The sequence below is a fragment of the Watersipora subatra genome, chromosome 11 (assembly GCF_963576615.1).
Source record: "Watersipora subatra chromosome 11, tzWatSuba1.1, whole genome shotgun sequence".
Taxonomy (NCBI): domain Eukaryota; kingdom Metazoa; phylum Bryozoa; class Gymnolaemata; order Cheilostomatida; family Watersiporidae; genus Watersipora; species Watersipora subatra.
The window spans coordinates 33,787,733-33,807,571 of NC_088718.1; the positions used below are offsets into that span (position 1 = coordinate 33,787,733).

A 19,839-nucleotide genomic window follows, 5' to 3' on the forward strand; every position below is an offset into this window, starting at 1 on the left:
TATATACTGTGTTGATGTACTATCTATCAGTCAGTTTATCTTACTCTACCGATGTCTCTCTCTGTCTCTCGTTCTCTCATATTCATCTCTTCACCTATGTAGTCATTCATTCATCTATCCATCTACAGTATCTCCTACAACATCTATCTTTCTCCAAGTATAGTTACAATAACACTCTCCAATAAGTATTGTAATTACAGAAATGTGGGGCTAATAGTGAAGCAATGTACAGTAGAACATCGGTACATGTACTCGAACAATTCCCAACCCGAATGAGATATTCAACAACATTTTGCCTCCGAATTCGTATATAAATTCAGAATTCAAACAGCCAACACGTGTTAATTTGGCAGCAACAGTTTGAGTCAGCCTGTGAACGAGGCTAGACTCATTGACAGGGCAGGATTTTACTGGGAATTATTCAATTTACCCCAGACGGTTGGTATTTACCTTTAAATACCAAAAGAAAAAAGGAAAAAAATGGTAAATTGTATCAAAAGCGTCGACAGATTTCAATGTTTTACGGAGAAAATATGGGTTTGTGTTGTTTATCAACCTTTCGGGAAATCAAACTGTAGACAACGAACCAGTTAATGAACTTTTGTCAATTCCATCTCACAAATTAACACAGGTTTCACATAAAGAATAACCAACAAAATCTACATTCATACTGGACTTGGAATTTAACTCATCCCTTGACCCTAAATGACAAGGATTGGAATTATTGTTACGGTTAGCCTGATTTTGCCTATCAGGGTCAGGATCAAAATTGAGTTAAAAATGGAGTATATGGTGAAGTTCAAAATTGGCCTACGACTTATATTTTTGTAACTTACTGTTACCAGTTCAGGTTGTTTTAAATATCGTATTAATACAATATTTGTTCTAGAAATACATAAATTATATTATGTCTAGAAACACAGTTTTAATATCATGTTTATGGAGGATTGATTCACTATTCTAACAATTCAGTTGTTGAACAAAAATCTAAAATTAATTATGTCTGAAACACCAAGGTACCACTTTATTGGAGAGTTGGAGATATAGTTCTTTTATTTGTCTTGTCATGAATTCGTGATTTTATAAACATAAGAGAGGGACATCAAGCCATGTAAACAACCCTGTAATATACAATGAAAGTGCTTACATGCAGACTTTGAGACATACCTGTTGGAGTAGAGAGATTGATAGCGGTGGTCGTCGTGGGGCTTGCATTTTTTCGAGCGCAACAGCAACAACAAATGCCGATGAGGATGAAAATCACAACAATAGCTATAATAATGCCTATGATACCACCGGCAGTGAGTGACGCAGCTGCAATAGATATAAAATGCTATGTTGAAAATGAGTAACCATTGCAAAGGTATCTACTTCCACTTGGTGGAACAATAAACAAGCTATATCTGACTTTATGTGAGGACTAGTGGAATGCTGGTGTGGCACAGGTATTAAAAATCAGCTTCTGAACAAAGGAAAGGTAATCTAGTTGCCTGCTACTTGCCATTAGCCTGGCAGATTGTCAATGGCTAATTTGAGTAGGCTAGTAACTTACTAATAAAAGCCGTTAGAGCAAACTTCAATCTCATTGCGTAACACATAGCGGTATTTTCACCCGGATATTCACTCATATCGCTCAATGAATCATCAATCTCGCGCAGCTCAATGGTTTAGTGTACCGTCTGGTGAATGGGAGGTTCCGAGATCAAATATTCTGCGATACGAATTCTTCAGTTCATTATTTTAATAGTTATAGCCAGATATACTGAAGGACATACACGCGCAGACTTCAAGATTTATATACATACTAGCTGTGCCTCTCGGCGTTGCCCGGGTATTAAAAATCAGTTTATAAAAATGAGAAGTGATGAGATTTGCCTACCACTTGCTGGCAGGCAACTCTCCAGCAAGTGGCAGGCCATTGCCAAGTGGCCTGGCACATTGCGAATGGAAAATTCCAGTACGCTTGCAATAAACACTAGCTTTCTAATACCGGTACACCACGACGTTACTTCAGCTTTGTTGTCCAGCTACAGCTATTCTAATAATAGCTATAGCTGGACATACCGAAAACAGAAAACGGACATACTTTGAGAAATATATATAGATTTCGGAACTTGCATAATAAACTGTCTTGAGGCATGGACAACTGCTTTGTGACATCTGGCTAAAACTTTTGCAAAAACAGTATCTGTATGTAGACACATCTGTTGTAAGATGTGTAAGATACATCCACCATCATATGCTTTAGTTTATGAACTTTTCGCTACAACCTTCAATTCACTATCTCGACTCCTCGACAATACTATTAGATTATCACTTTTAAAAAACGTCTGTTCAACTCACTAAATAATTCCTGATTTCTCTCCTTTTATCGTTTTTTTTAGCATGAAATGAAAATCATCACTTTTTTGATGATTACTAATACCACTAAAACATGTTAAATAAACAGCAGGAATCATGGTCATAATCCATATGCATACAACATCGAATATAATACAAAATTTAATATAAATTTAAATATATATGGAATATTTGAACTTCATCAAAAACTGTAGAAGTTTATCCACACTAACAAACTACCGATATGCTTGTACCAACCGTTCCACTAGGGAATCTAGTTGTACTAGTGCAGTGGTTCCCAACCTTTTTTACTCCTGCACCCCTGAAAAACTTTTGCTCTAACCTCGCACCCCGAAAAATAAAATACCTCTTAACTTGCACCCACGTAAAATAAGTAGCAAGTATATAAACTACGAGATGTCAATGCAACGTATATATTTTGATAACGTATATAATCAGTACAAAAATAGCCAAACTTTAAGTTCGAGATAAACTCTCAGTTTTAACGAAAAAAACGAAGAAGCATCGCGTTGCATATACTTAGGTCCCAAAATATTTCCGACCGAGAAGAATTGGCCTTGACCCCAGATACAATAATTGAACCTTACGAAAAATAATTCTTAACAGGAGTGTCGTAACGCGTGGCAGCATCGGTAAAATAATCAGCGTGCGCTATAGCTGGACGCACACGCCAACACTTAGAAATATATATATATAGATAGATCATATGATGAAATTTAGTTCGTTTCGCAGTATCGCACTTAAATGCGGAAAAGTCGTTCAGCAAGGACTCAAAGAAGTAAATCTCGGAAATCCATTTTCCGGTTTGGTGCTATGACGTTCTTATCCTATTAAGGTCAATTCATCATCAATGTACATATGAAAGAGAAATCAAGAATGAAAATACTATTTACTTAGGATTTCCATGAAGTTATCGATCTAAGTTTTTGAAAATGTTCTTAGAATAGTTTTTTGTATTTTAGAATTTTCTTATATCTTCCTTAAAAGATATCATATCCTTTAAAGTGTAAAACAATTCAATAAACTAATGAAATTTCTTATAAGTTGCAACCCTGCTGCTTGCACTTCCTGGGATGATGTCTCGCACCCCCTGGAGTAGCCTGTCTTGACAAACTGTCGTTTTTATGGAGTTGTTCCCCCGTCGAGCGGGCGAGCAACACGACAGCTTGTCACAAGACGTACTGCACCTGATGCATCAGCTGCACTGAAAGGGAGTTGTTCTCTTCCGTATATGCGGCTTGGCTGCGATGTTATGGCGGTCACTCCATTGGTAATCATAACAGACTTCGCGCAAAGATTTATGTAGAAAAAAATAAGATTACAACGTTTAACCAAAAACCAGTCTCTGTTGTAAACGTTAGTAGCATTTAAGAATAAAATAAATTGAAAATAAAATCCATAAGAACAAATAAAACTGACTGATACAAAAATAGAAAGAAAACTGACTGAGCGCACAAATGACGACATGTTTAGTCGCTGTTGTTGCCTAAGTTCTCAAATTCTACTAAAGTTTACCGCAGAGACTGGTCGCTGGTTAAACGTTATAATCTTATTTTTTCTTCATAAATTTTTGCGCGAAATTCGTTATGATTACCAATGGAGCGACCGACATAACATTGCGACCAAGCCGCATAGACGGAAGAGAACAACTCCCTATAAGTGCAGCTGATGCATCAGGTGTAGTACGTCTTGTGACAAGCTGTTGTGTTGCTCGTCCGCTCGACGGGGGAACAACTCCCCAAAAACAACAGTTTGTCAAGACAGGCTACCCCTGGAGGTGCGAGCACCCCTGCTTGGGAACCACTGTACTAGTGTACAAGGCCAGTACATTGATGGAAACAAGACGTCAGCAAAAGTACGCTAATAATCATGTTAAAAAGGGTTGGCCCTGAGATTGATTAAAACAGGGAATTCTTGGCCCTACCATTGGTTCAACACAGTAGTTATGATGGGAAACAACAGGTCAAAGGGTGTTAATTTTACTCAACCCTGTGATGCATAGGACAAAGACAACTAATGACTCAAATCTTTCTCCATTAAAGGTTCACTTGCAACCAAATTCATATTACAGTTATTTGGTATCAAAAGATTACCTATGTATTACTCTGCTGTGTTGTAGGTTCAAAATATATGGAAATGTGATTACAAGCTCATAAAAACTCAAAAACGAACAGTTAATCGCAGCCATCCCGAAAACGCAGTAGATTGGAATTCCCTCTCCAGAATGGCTCAAATGAGATGTAATTGAACACGATGGCTTTTGTTTATACTTTCATGCAACCTCATTTGTGGAAATATGTTCACAAATATACTTCACACATTCAATAAAACCATGTCTATTGTTTTACGCGTCTATTTCAACATCGTTGTAATGCTGTCACTTTGAGCATTGATATCTCAAAATCTACCGTAAAAATTCACTCAATTTTTGAACCTTAGCTCAAAGGAGTGCGTATCATCCTCTGATAAACATGACAAGCCTGTTGGTTACCTGTGATAATCAACAAATGCTGCAGAAATTGTTCGCGTCATTTGGCAGGAAGTATGGGTCACATGATCAGATTACGACTAGATGATTAGACCAGGCTGAAACTAAACAGCAAAGTAGCGAGCACCTATATTTGATACGGTCTTTCTGGTAGAGCCGGAAGTGTTTGTCATAAACTGGTGAAGCGTTTGTCATAAACTAGTGCTACGAGACGTTTTATATTGAGCCTTTTATTGGCCTCTAATTTCACATGATAACATCACGTGTCAAAACAATAACCGCAATGTTTGAGAACATCATCGAAATGAAGAGATTCCAAACTACGGCTTTTCATGATGGCTGCGATTAGCTGTTCGTTTTTGAGCTTTTAAAAGTTTGTAATCACATTTCCACATAATTTGCCCCTATAACACAGCAGAGTAGTAAGACATGGTGAATCTTTTGATACCAAATAACTGTAATGTGAATTTTGTTGCAAGTCAACCTTTAAGAAAGATAAGGAATTCCATCCGAGGGGTCATAACGATGCAGTATTGTCTCATTAAATCAAAATAGGAATGAAAGAAGTCTAGAAAATGTTTTAAATGGAAGAGCTTGCGCGGCATTTTCTAGCGCATCATTCACAAGTGGTGTTTCCATCTTTCGCAAGCATGAAACATTCGATAGAGATTTGCAAGTAACATAAGTCGTTTGACTCGTGAGTTTTTGCTGTTTCCATCTCGCGAAAGGCACAGACTTGCAGATCAGCCGCGTCCTGGAAACATAGAGATAGAGGCTTAACTGTACAGCCACCTGTGTCTGATAGCACCCTTCCAGTTGTGCCGTAATGAAGCCGTGATCTAATCAGCTAGTCCTGCAACCTACATACACATGTATACTGGCAATATGCAATGTTTACTTAGAGCGATGATATACAGCCCCCACAAGGATAGGCGACTGGCATAATGTGGGGGGGCTTAATGATCGCGCTCTGTTGGGATGAACCCGAACACAGCACCTGAACAAACAAACGTGCAGAACAAAACCCCTTGTAAATTTACAAATATTATGAGCCAAAGTGGTTATTTTACCGATCTGATGGTTTTATTTTGTTGTCAAATAAATATAGTTGCCCAGTATTGTCACCGTTAATATTTTGCCACTCCTACCATAAAATGCCGAAGTCCTTGATCATTGTCACATTGTTTTACCTGGCCAATAAGATAGGACAGCAGGCAAAGCTGTGCAGTGTAATTTTCATACTCAAAATCTAAATCTAAAACCAAATATGGGCCATTTCACAATGGCGACCATTATTATCACAAATGATTGTGAATGGCAACTGACTGATAGTAACGGTGACAATATTGGGCAACTATAATTATTTGACAACAAAATGAAACCAACAGATCAGTAAAATAACCACCATTGCTCATAATATTTGTAAATTTACAAGGGGTTTTATTCAGCACATTTCTTTGTTCTGGTGCCATGTTCGGGTTCATCCCAACAGAGCTCGATCATGAAACCCCGGCCATATGATAGCCGTCGCCTATCCTGTGGGGAGTTTATATCATTGGTAAGACAAATGACATTGCGATGCAACACTTGCTAACCAGATCCTTATACACTATGTTTCCATGCCGTGGTTAAGATGCAAGTTTGCATCATCCACAGAACAGAGTAAAACGGGGTAGAAATAATTTGCGCAATTTTGTTGGTGCACATGGATACTGCAAATATTCGCATTAATAAAATTCTCTCAGCGCTTAACAGCCTGAACAGGACATAATTACATCACGGAAGCTTCAGCTAAGGTTCAGTGCGGGTATGAAGAGGCTAGCTCAGATCTCCACCCTGACCAAGATCGACTGACGAGCTAATAACAAATCCTAGCATTGCCTGAGGTCATGTGATTTCAGCCTTGCACGCCTTCACATGTTATGACAGATCCTATGTTTCCATGACGCAGGTAATCCGCAAGTAAAAATGACCAAAACTTGCAAGTCAAGCGACTTATGTTACTCGCAAATTTCTATCAAACATTTCATGCTTGTGAAAGATGAAAATGACACTTGCAGATAATGCACAAGGAAATACTCCGCAAGCTATTAAATTTATACATTTCAGCACTTCCGTCGTTCCTATTTCAATTTGAGCAACTCCAAGTGTTGTTTATTTTGTACTTACCAAAAGATGTACTCAACAATCGTATTGCTCTGTCATTTACTATTTTATCAAAAGAAATAGGATGCATACCTAAAGTTAGTGGTTTCAAGTCTTCCAGTTTCAAGTATAAATTACTGTTTTTAAACCACTTTTTTACGCTGCTTTTTAGTTAGTTTACTCGCTGTAGTACCTTGCGGCAAACATGTTGTAAAATATGACTATTGATTATCAAAATAAAGATTGCTCATATATATATATATATCACAATAAAGATTATATATATATTGATAATCACAATAAAAATTGCTCATATATATATATATATATATATATATATATATATATATAGCAATACCTCTGCATTTGTTTTTTATTTTTCTTGTTGCCACCATATGTAAAACATTTTTTCTATAAAAATAATTATGGACTGCCCAAATAAAGAACATGTATATAAATGAATCATTCAGTGGCAATAGTTACCCTCGTTATTGCTGCTCCCCCAAGAACTCCATGTATCCCAAGTATTCCAAGAGGTCCAAGAATTCCAGTCTGACCAGGCATTCCAATCATCCCAGCTAGTCCAACCATCCCAGCTACTCCAACCATCCCAGCTAGTCCATGAGTTGACGCCACTCCAACTGTTCATAGTGTTCCAAGCGTTCCAGTTTGACCAATCTAACCAGTCCGACCAGTTGTCATACCAGTTATTCCAAGCAAGCCAACTAAAGAGAAAGTCAATACTGTGAATAAATGTACAACATAGAAACAACACAACTCTCAGCGCCTTACGCCGTATCTACGACATTTTCTAGAAACAAGAAACATTTTCTAGAGGTCTAGAAACATTTTCTAGACTTCTTTCATTCCTATTTTGATTTAATGAGACAAAAGTGCACCGTTATGACTTCTCGGATGGAATTCCTAATCTTTCTTAAAGGTTGACTTGCAACCAAATTCACATTACAGTTATTTGGCATCAAAAGATTCACCATGTCTTACTCCGTTGTGTTGTAGGTCCCAATTGTGTGGAAAAGTGATTACAAGCTCTTAAAAGCTCAAAAAACGAAAAGCCGCCGTAGATTGGAATCTCTTTATTTCTCTGATGTAGCCATGAAATTTATTTATTGTCTTGTCACGGATGTTCTCACGTGAATTGAAAGGCCAATAAAAAGCTCAATATAAAGCTTATCGTAGCACTAGTTTATGACAAACACTTCGGGTTTTACCGAAGACCCCGTATCAAATATAGATGCTCGCTACTTTACAGTTTTGTTTCGGCTTGGTCTAATTGGCAAGTCGTAATCTGATCATGAGACCCAATACTTCGCAAATAATTTTTGCAGCACTTTTCGATTATCAGAGGTGACCTACAGGCTCGTCATGATTATTAGACAATGATATGTACTCCTTCGAGGTAAGGCTAAAAAATTAAATGAATTTTTACGGCAAGTTATAAGATATCCCTGCTAAAAGTGACAGCATTTACAATGACGATAAAACAGACGCGTAAGAACAATAGACATGGTTTTATTGAATGCGTGAAGTATATTTGTGAAAATATTTCGACGAATAAGGTTGCATGAAAGTGTAAACAGAAACCATCTCCCACAACTACGTCACATTTGAGTCGTTTTGGAAAGAGAATCCAAACTACGGCGGTCTTGTGTGGCTGCGATTAACTGTTCGTTTTTGACGTTTTAAGAGCTTGTAATCACATTTCCATACATTTTGCACCTACAACACAACAGATTAAGACATGGTGAATCTTTTGATATCAAATAACTGTAATGTGAATTTTGTTGCAAGTCAACCTTTAACAAAGCGCATGCTTTAATCCGCATCATGCGAATGTCTATTGAAACACTTATTGCACGGTAACTCAACGTGGGTGCATTTCCTAATTTGCACCATCTTCATAACGAAGACTGGTGTATATCTGGAGGTAATTAGTTTGGATCTCACATATCTAGGACAGCAAAAAGTAGCGTTATGTAACAACACAATCATTTTGTGCCATGTAAAATGATGCACATTGTATCGACCACTTTCCGAGATGGCCACCAAACCCAATCTTCTTACATTGAAAGCTCTAGCAGGGATAACCAACCGCCGCGAGCCAAGACTAGAAGCTTGTAACAAAATAACTTCGATCCTGTTCAACTTTGTCTGCAAAGGTAAAGCTTGCATTTGATTGGACAACGTTTATTTCTTCATGTACAGTTGGTTCAATTGTGACAACACACAACAAATAGAGATAATCGCATAACCATAAGATATAAATCAGCCAGTATGATGTTAATTTCCTGAGTTTGACCCATGGGGCAGCTCCTTACAAACCTAAATCGCTTTAGCTGAAGTATTTGCCCTTCTATGTCATAGAGATTAACTCTATGCAAAGATTTAAATTTTATTTGGACAAGTTAACGCATTGTTGAAAATGTTATTGCAAAAAATTGACCAATCAATTATTGAAATTTTATAAAATTACACCTTTAGCTTGCCGAGTATATGAAGTTGTTTAATCTTAACTAAAACTGATTAGCGATGAACTTCATAGATTTGATGTAATGGGTAGATCATGCCTGTAGCTGCTAGCTTGTTCATGTTGTCTATGTGAAACTTTGTGTGCAGTTTTTACGCCTTGGTGGTACAGAAATTCAGAGAAATCTAACCATATGTGTGACTAAAAGAAAATGATTGCTGGATCGCACATCTGAAAAAAAGCGGTAAGGGCAGCAATGAAAATGAGCAATGGTAAGACCTTATATTCCCATTATCTAAGCTTCTTTTCATAAATGAATTGTTAGTAAAACTTTTCACTAGGCAAATGTGTGGCAATGAGCCTGTGAAGTGCATATCCATGCCATACTATTTTTAGCCCAAATAATGACACAGTAATCGGCCCTTATGTAAGTTTATGTAAAACTTCTCTTTTTAATGCAGTTTTCGATGGCATGGCTCATGTGCTAAATCATCTTATGATATATATACAGTGTAAATGGCTAAAACAACTCTCCAATAAATTTATTTACTTTGTATCATATTGTTGAGCTAGCAAAAAACTACCATCTTCAATCGACTTACTGTAGTAGATCGAATGTTCAAATAGTTAAATATTTTTGTGTCTGAAGGTTTGCAGGCGCACTATTGAATTTTTAATATATTGTTGTGATGGTTAGATTGAAATCAACTTGTAGCTATGCTGCGATTGGCTGTTAATGTAGTAGGTATTACATCAGAATGTACTCAATCCCTGAACCCAATATAGATTTGTAATACGTTAAATCTGAAGATGTTTGTGGCACTTTATAAAGGTCTAAAGATGATGTTAGTCACAGCTAGTGGTGAAAACAATAACACTTGATTGATGGATTGTTTTTATCAGCTATTGAACTGAATAATTATCTGAAAATGAAATACAAGCAATTCGAATTTCAATAAGTTTTGCAGTAACGTTCTGATCGATCAATAATATGAAATGCTCTGATTGAACGACAGCCCAAGTTTCTTTAGCAACATCCACATGACTATTGACTGATATAACAAAAATGATGACGGAAATGTAATTAGCGGAGTTAATGCTTGCTTGCCAGTCTACATTGTCCTACTGAGATGCTGTTAGTGATATCGCAAGGTAACGGTTAATTATATATACATATAATATACATATAATTTAACTTATTTATGTGCCGTCAGTCATTTGTTACTTATGGTGGAAATTTACGATGCTGCAAACTGTACGAGAAGACAAACCTTTCATATATTGAAGAAAAGCAAAATGGTTTCTCAAAAATGGTTGTGAGCTTTTTGATTGGTCAATGTAAAACTGTCAATACAAGATCATAAAACCAGACAATTTCCGAGCACACTTGTGAACAGTAATTGCTACAAAGGAAAATACCAAAAAAAACAAACAAAAATGCTACTGGCATGCAAAAAGGCCATTAGCAGACATGATGAAAAATTATTTTGTGAGTATAGCTACTCCGAATTAGCAAAAAAATTTTGTTCCCCGAAAAATACATAGACTTATACATAGATTTATCAATAGTTTTACGTTTGAGAAAATTGCACCATTTTCAAGATAAATGTAAATTAATCAATTCGGTAGCACCAAGGTTTCAATGTGAAATTTGGCTAAAATAATTGTGATCAAGTAGGCTAATACGAAAGTAAAATAATACTTTTCAGCTAAAAAAATGAGTGTATTTAAAATATTTTATAAAGGGCGCATAATTTCAATTAAAATATTGAAAAATTGTTCATGTATATCACTTGGGCACTAATACCATGAATGTCACCTCAAAGTTGAAGACAAACAATTAGATCCGAGAACCAACCTGGCAGTAGTCGCCTGTCGTCTGCCACGAGACAGCAAATATTCATTTTGAAGTACAAGCTGAAAAGATACAGAAAGAAATCAAAACCATTACATCATTGACAGGTGAGAAGAACTGACTTTATAAAACAGACAAAAAGGAGATTTACATAGCAAACACAGATGCAATGACATACCAAGCAATCAACTGTCAGTTGTGAAGCACCTACAGTATGAAATAACAAGATCGTAGACTGACATTATTATTGATTACCTGCGCAGAGCCTAAGTTATTCATGAAACTAACAAGTGGATGCACAGTGAATACCACTTTATACGCGGCAAGCGCTTTACAGATTATTGACCTCAGGTCATAACCATTGTTGACTTACTGGAGTTTCACTTCGACCTGGTATGCAGTAGTTGAATGTTTCATATCAGCTGTCTAGATTATCAAACAAGTTATGAAGTAACTAAAATTTATTGCACTACAACATTGTTTGATCTAGGGTTTCCAATAAAATTAAAAGCACAGTTTTAAATCTGAGCAAACCACACTCATCAGGGGCTAAAAGCACACTAAATTCATTCAGCTGTATATATCTGGTAGCTACCAAAAGAAAAGCATAGTATTTAAAGGTTGACTTGCAACAAAATTCACATTACAGTTATTTGGTATCAAAAGGTTCACCATGTCTTACTCTGTTGTGTTGTAGGTGCAAAATATGTGGAAATGTGATTATAAGCTCTTAAAAGCTCAAAAACGAACAGTTAATCGCAGCCACACGAGACCGCCGCAGCTTGGATTCTCTTTCCAAAATAGCTCAAATGTGACGTAGATGGTTTCTGTTTACACTTTCATGCAACCTTATTCTTCGAAATATTTTCATAAATATACTTCACGCATTCAATAAAACCATGTCTATTGTTCTTATGCGTCTGTTTTATCATCATTGTAATGCTTTCACTTTTAGCAGTGATATCTTATAACTTACCGTAAAAATTCGTTTAATTTTTTAGCCTTAGTATGAAGGAGTACATATCATTGTCTATTAATCATGACGAGCCTGTTGGTCACTTGTGATAATCAAAAAGTGCTGCAGAAATTATTTGCGAAGTATTGGGTCAAATGATCAGATTACGACTTGACAATTAGATCAAGCCAAAACAAAACTGTAAAGCAGCGAGCATCTATATTTGATACGGGTCTTCGGTAAAACCCAAAGTGGTTGTCATAAACTAGTGCTACGATAAGTTTTATATTGAGCTTTTTATTGGCCTTTCAATTCACGTGAGAACATCACGTGACAAGATAATAACCAAACTGTAATGACTACGTTAGAGAAATAAACAGATTCCAATCTACGGCAGCTTCTCGTTTTTGAGCTTTTAAGAGTTTGTAATCACATTTCCACATATTTGGCACCTACAACACAACAGAGTAAGACATGGTGAATCTTTTGATACCAAATAACTGTAATGTGAAATTTGTTGCAAGTCAGCCTTTAAGCTTTTAGCTGATGAGTGTGGTTTGGTGAGATTTAAAGCTGTATTTTTAATTTCATTGTAAACCACATAAAACAATGTTGCAGCGCGAGTAATTTTAGTAACTCTATAACTTGCTTCTTTTAGCTCAGTTTTTTAGTTGAGCGCATTATATGTGAAGTCACCACAAAGGAACTGGTTTGTGTCTAGATGATCTTTAGTGTATCATCTAGGTGAGCAAAAAGAAAACGCAATGAGTTAAGAGATCAGGTAATTGTCAACTAATCTGAAAATTTGTAGAAACAAGAGCATCACTGATCCATCACAAGACTGAGGAAAAAACTCTTAAACATGTTCGACAAAGCAATTGAGATATTTTAAAAATGTTAATGCTATAAATGTTTTCATTAAAATTTTGATACAAGCCACAACATAAAGCTAAAATTATACTGCATTGTACATTGTCTGAAATGGGAGGATTAATATCATAGCGCACATGGTAAAAAGCTACATTGCGTACAAAACCGACCATATAAAGAAGAACTCAAATGCTTAATCACAGGCTTTGTTGTATTTTTAGCATCATTCATTTGCAGGCTAAATTTATACAACTTAGATATTTGCAACATCAGATCAGAGTAGTTCTACATTAAGCGTAATGGAAAAGCTGAGGTATAGAGATATTCAAAGCCATGGGAAGATGAATCCACACTTATTCATCTCAGCCTACCATTGGACAAACTCACACAAAACTCCTAAAGTCTAGACCCTAATTTGTTAAAGAGGATTCTAGCCACTGACAAATATAAATCATTGCGCATAGAAATGAGCTGATGATTCGAGAAACCAAAATGATATCAGACAGAAGAACCATAACGATTTAACCCATTAATATCAGTTTTAGCCCATATACCGTAAATACCCGTGTATAAGACGCACTATTTTTTTAGAAAGTTGACTTAAAAATCTAGGTCTGTTTGATCCATGGACACTTTCATTGTAAAAATTATGCATTTATCATAATATCGAGTATTTACGGTACTAGACTGAGCCCATGCATTCGTGATACTAAATGCTGCTATGCCAGAGATCTTTGGTTACATTTCGAATGTACATCGACCAAAATTTGTGTATAAAGATTTACTGTTTAGGTTGATGAACCTGTAAATAAAGTTGCAGTACAAATATAACACTAGATGATTACTAGGGCAAGACCAGGGATCAGAAACTTTCCTCAAAAACATTACATATCGGCCTTCTAATAAAAAGGAAGCACTTGATCCCAATTCGACATACAAGTGTACACGCATAAATATAGCATATATAAATGTATACACATGTATATAACATGTATATCATGTACAAAATCAATACTAACTTACATTTAAGAAATCAATGAGCCGCTACAAAGATTTGAGAATTTTATTTCTTCTGGTTATAAAAAGTATTTTATACTTGCTTGGCGCTAAATTCAAAATAAAATACCCATTGTCTGTTTGAGTCCTATGTTTAAGAAACACACATGCACACAACGAAAAATCTAAACATACCCAACCTGTACTTAATATGAAATGTAGACAATGCACATTCAAATGTTTTCCTCTTACTTAGGAGATAAAACTGGCCGTGTAGCAGTAAACATTCTTTCATCTTCAGAGATTTATTTGGTTTAACCATCATTTACTTTCCAGACCGGGTCAAAGTCAATAAATCATGCTGGTATCAAGGCTTATGTTAGATAAATGCAGATATGAGGTACGGAAGGCATTTGAGTGTGGCACATCTCTATGGCTATGGTACATCCCTATGGCTATGGCACATCTCTATGGCTATGGCACATTGTAGGCTATAACGCATATTTTGGACGGTAAAAATATTAAAAATGTTTTATTTTAATGTTATAATGTAAGTTGACAATAATCTTCAAATTTAGAATCGGATTTGAAAGGAAAAAAGCAAACCAAAGTTTAATTTCAATAAAATATTGAATATTTTATATTCCAAAGTTACAGGGAGCCACAAGACAAGGATGACAGAGCCACACGTAGCTGCTGACCTCTCAACTATACTATTTAGATGTCAATAAAAGTTGTAGACTCATGCCATATAAATCTGTCATAACCATATCCAACTTCAGAGAGTTATCCAAATACATTTATAAACCTATCTGAAGTCCCAAGTATTCATTATGCTTAGATTAGCAATAGTTATGCAACTCTGTCTGAAAATTAAAAAGAAACTTGAATTTTAATAAGTTTTTTGACGAGTTTCTAGTCAGATAATAAAAACATCAATTGATCAGCCAATCAATCTATAATCAAGAACTACAAAGGATGCATACCACCTGTTACTACATAATTTGCATAGCAAAAGTCCACAGAGCTATAACGGAGGCAAGAAAACAACAAAACACTAAAAAAAAAATTCAGTTCTGGGGTTAAAGAAACGTTAAACAGTAATGGCTGTGACAGAGCTACCTAATAACTACCTTATAATTTCTTTTATGAGATACACTTGCTGCAGCTTCATTGTAATTAGATATACGTGTTCGCCGCCGATCTGTCATAGACGTGCCTACAACAGTGAAACAATGATAAAATATAAAGCAGATTAGTAATTTGAAAGTGGATTGATTGGATCACTTTATATAACTCTTGCTATACATCTGATATGCATTAAGCTTTATTGACTTGTTTTAGCTGCAATTTAGTTTTAGCTGCAACTTGTGTTAGTGCAAAGGTTCAGTTGGATGTTTTAATAACTTTTGGAGCGTAGTTGTTGCGTCCTTCCATATCCCGTAAAAACTCTAATTGAATGCCACCTCTATTGAACCGCCACCTGAGAGAAGGGTTGAATAATAGAGCATCACTCTCTAATGAAACGGCACCTCCATTTGAGTAACACTTTAACATTCTTTGATCTTTACAAACCCACAATATCAATTGATCAGTAGAAAAGTGTCCACAAAATCGTATTAATAATGAATCGTTAACAGCAATAATTAATTCTCTTGTTGTCAAATTTCAGAGCTTTTCATACTTGTCGTTAAAACTCTGGAAGCAACACCGTAGAAATGATTAACAACTGTCTCAGACTACTAGTAGTTCCTTGTTTAACCTCGCCTTGATACTTCAAAGTACATGTATGTAAAAATGGTTTACATTTACGATGGTAGATGATCTAATAATTCTAAGCTAAAGGTTGCGTTTAGCGACCAAAACCTTTACGCATGGCATTTGTGCTAAATGCAATGCATAAAAGTATTGCTCTGCCAAACAATTGTTTGAATGCCAATATTGACTATATAGTTCAGCAGTGCAGAAGAGTTGAGGTCAGAAGCAGCAATCGAGAGCAACAATCAGAACGCATCTAACCGAGAATGAGATGCAATTTATATCTTTGTTTTAAAACGGTAATTTTTGTTTCTGCATGTAATGTAAGTATGTTCATTTATGCCACTTGTTCACGAATATATATTTGTAGCATTTGATAGATAATTATTATAAAACTTATCAATTTGCAAATTTATAGCATATATATATATATTTATATATATATATATATGTATATATATATATTATGTAATAGCATCCTTGTAGTTATCTTTACACAGCTTACAATTGATTAATACTCATAACTCCTTTTCTATTGCACATAAAAAGCTAGTTTTGACTGCAAACGGTAACAAGCATCTCAATGAGTGCAGCGAGCTTTTATTCAACATTATTAAATACTAGCTGTGCTACCCAGCCTTGCCCGGGTAATAGAGAAGCCTTTTTGGACAGAGAATTGATTTGTATTTAACATATATAACAACATTTGCCATTCTAACTTTCAAACTACATATCACGAGAAAACTGTTTTGTCTTACAAATAATGAGAAGTAGTGAGAGTTGCTCGCTATTAGCCTGGCACATTGCCAATAGAAAATTCCAGTAAGCTAGTTAATAATGCCGGTAGGCATGACGTTGTGTCACAGCGTTGTTGTCCAGCTACGCTATTCTAATAATAGCTATAGCTGGAAGGACAGACATACTTTCACATTTATATATAGATAAGTAGCCGTGCTACGACGTTGCCCTGTAATAAAAGTCTTTGAACAGAAAACTAATTTGTATTTAACATTTAAACCATAACTGTCACGAACAACATTTATCGTATTTACTAGGTAACTCAGACACACTGATTCCGATTTTGTACTCAAAATAAAGATTAGTCCACTAACTTTCAGAGTAATGAAGGCTTTTTTACAGCGTTTTAATATCGGTCTCGAAAACAAAACGATCGGCACAACAAGCTCCGCCCATAAATACGTGACGTAACCTAGCTTTTTAGGAAAGAAGTTACGTAGGGATGTTTAGACCAATTTAAAATAATAGAGATGGGTGTTTTAAAATGCATTATATCTAAATTCAGCCTTAAAAATAATATCAGTCTTTTCTGAAAGGTAGATAAGCTATTTAGCATTGCATATTTAAAAAGGCGCGATAACAATGCTAGCTTGTGATAAAACCGCGCTTTTTGAGCTCATTTTTCTCGGCGTTCAGCCCATTTAAACACCATGTAACAAGCTACAAGCAATTTTAAATAGTTTATATACTTTTCATAAAAAACTGAAATTATTTTACAGGCTGGATTTAGATAATAATTTTAAGACACCCATCTCTATTATTCTAAATCGGACTAAACATTCCTAACTTCCGTTCCTGAAGAAGCTAGGTTTCGTCACATATTTATGGGCGGAGCTTGTAATGCCGATTGTGTTGTTTTCGAAATGGATATTGAAACGCTTTAAAAAAGCCTAAATTACTTTGAAGGTTAGTGGACCGATCTTTATTTTGAGTACAAAATCGGAATCAGCGTGGCTGATTTACCTAGAATATACGATGAAAGTTGTACGTGACAGTTATGGTTTAACAACATTTCCCATTCTAACTTTCAAACTACATATCATGAGAGAATTGTTTTGTGTAGTTGAAATAATTAAGAGAAAAATAAAAACAACTGTAAAGGTTATAAAACTTTGTCAAACAACTGTAACTTTCAAGTTATTAGCCATTGCCTCATTGCCTGCATTGTTGTCCCGCTACAGCTATTCTAATAATAGCTATAGCCGGAATGACAGACAGATATACAACATACGGACATACTTTGAGAAATATATATATATATATAGAAGTAAAAATATGCTTTCAAATTTAGAATGAAATAAAAAAGTGAAGGCTCTAACAAATTGCAAAGCAAGGCACAAGCCATAATATCATCGCAGATTAATTGCAAGCAATAGATAACAACTGGTAGAGATATTTCTTGGCTTCCCAATGCATATTTTATTTAGAGATTTTTGACAAGTTAGAAGTAGGTTAGCAGATTTATTGCATCCAAAAGGTTTAATATCGGTGTACCGGAAAAAGAGGGCAAAATATAGGCGACATTCACTCCACCCGAAGAAGGGCTGAATTTATTTCCCAAAATTCTGATGAGCCATTTGAAAAATACAAGAGAGGAAGGGTTGAAAAATAGAGCGCCATGGTGTTCAATTAGAGGTTTTACAGTAGGTATATATGTTTGTGGATAACATAGCCAATGTGTTAACTAACTCAACGAAATATTTCTAATCAAGCAAAATACAATGTATTGTGGTTTTTAAGATAATGTTTGTCTTGATACTACTGTCTGAGTGGTACCGAGCTCAAGAATCCCTAACTGCAATGAAAGTACCACTGCTGTGCATAGCCCAAGTTAACATAAAATAACTAGTAGGCCTATACACAAAAATACAAACGTACACTTGGTATTATAATTACATGAGATCATTCCAATTTTGTTATGAGTGGTTCAATTCCATACCAACCATACTAAATTTCTGGCTATGCTAAACACTCTTCACGTGCTTTAATTCAGGTCACACATGCTAATTCTGACCACAACCGTACGTACATACAGTCAACCAAATGAAACTAGGTAGTGAAATTAAGTACACATCTCATAACCCACCAGTTGACTTGTTTCACATTTTTTAGGTTTTATAAATATTCAAACCAGTTGTAATATACAGCCGTCTTTCGTTTCTGTATAATTGAACATGCTGCTATGTGCAAAAGGTTATTTTCTAAATCTGAATTTTTTCTGCACTGTGCTATGCTTCTACTCAACTGCAGATTACCAATACAAGCTGTGTTCGCATAAATCGTGTGACTAAATTGGAACTCGTTAAATACCGAGTAACGGTTTGCAATATGCTTTTTGTATATCCATGTTTGTTTGTTTGCCTGTCATATTATTCTGGGACCTTCGAATTATTGTAATTTATGTTTTGAGGTTGATGTGAGTCGAGTAGACATTAAATTATAGTTCAGAAGTCATGCTCACTCGTTGATTCATTACCAATATTATCATACTAAAAATAATCCATGCCCATACAAACAATCTCGAACAGTAACGATCAAACATATTTAAAAACCGAAACTCTGTCGCATTAGATATAACATAAAACGGCAAGAGTGGCTTCAATTAATATAAACCTTCTTCACAATCTACGACACATGAACTTAGAGCAATAGATCTTACCCGCTACAGCCGTAGGAGTGACTCCGTTTGATGTTCCTTTGTAATCGGTGGAATGTTTACGGAAATTGCTTTTCAAGGGTAATTCATCTTCATCATACTTGAAAGATTTGTCTGACGCTTCAGAAACAACAAGGTTAACGCATATTGCAAAAACTATAAAGCCAATGATGAAGCGCTTACTAAAGTTCAGCATTTTTCATTGCAACAGTCAACCTTATTTTTAATAACACGGTTTAAATTCCTGGCGGCTGATTTATTACCGCAATTAAAACTTACTCTGGAGACTTAGCTCATTTGAATGAACTCGTCCTACATTCGACACGTCTGTAGACTCACTATGGCAAAAAGAAAAGATAACTCCAAGTAGTAATACAACCTTTCGGTATAAAAGCATACTACGTGCGTATTCCGTGTATAAGAAAGATTTGATAATTATCCTAGCACAAGTTACACTTTGTAAGTGTGGACA

At 35.6% G+C, this 19,839-nt stretch overlaps 1 protein-coding gene across 2 annotated transcripts in view; it reads right to left on the bottom strand.

The window, feature by feature from the left end:
- LOC137408459 (uncharacterized) overlaps positions 1-19,623 on the bottom strand; it is a 32,546-nt gene extending 12,923 nt beyond the window's left edge. The window contains exons 1-5 of one of the 2 annotated variants that reach the window (XM_068094995.1): positions 19,371-19,623; positions 15,289-15,374; positions 11,338-11,396; positions 7,478-7,719; positions 1,168-1,314 (exon numbers count right to left, since the gene is read on the bottom strand). In XM_068094995.1, coding sequence (XP_067951096.1) covers positions 1,168-1,314; positions 7,478-7,719; positions 11,338-11,396; positions 15,289-15,374; positions 19,371-19,563 — 727 coding nt within the window. In that variant the 5' untranslated portion in view covers positions 19,564-19,623. Of the gene's footprint in view, positions 1-1,167; positions 1,315-7,477; positions 7,720-11,337; positions 11,397-11,574; positions 11,647-15,288; positions 15,375-19,370 lie in introns of those variants that run through there. The other variant, XM_068094996.1, reaches the window with a different exon arrangement.
- Between the last annotated feature and the right edge of the window lie 216 nt (positions 19,624-19,839).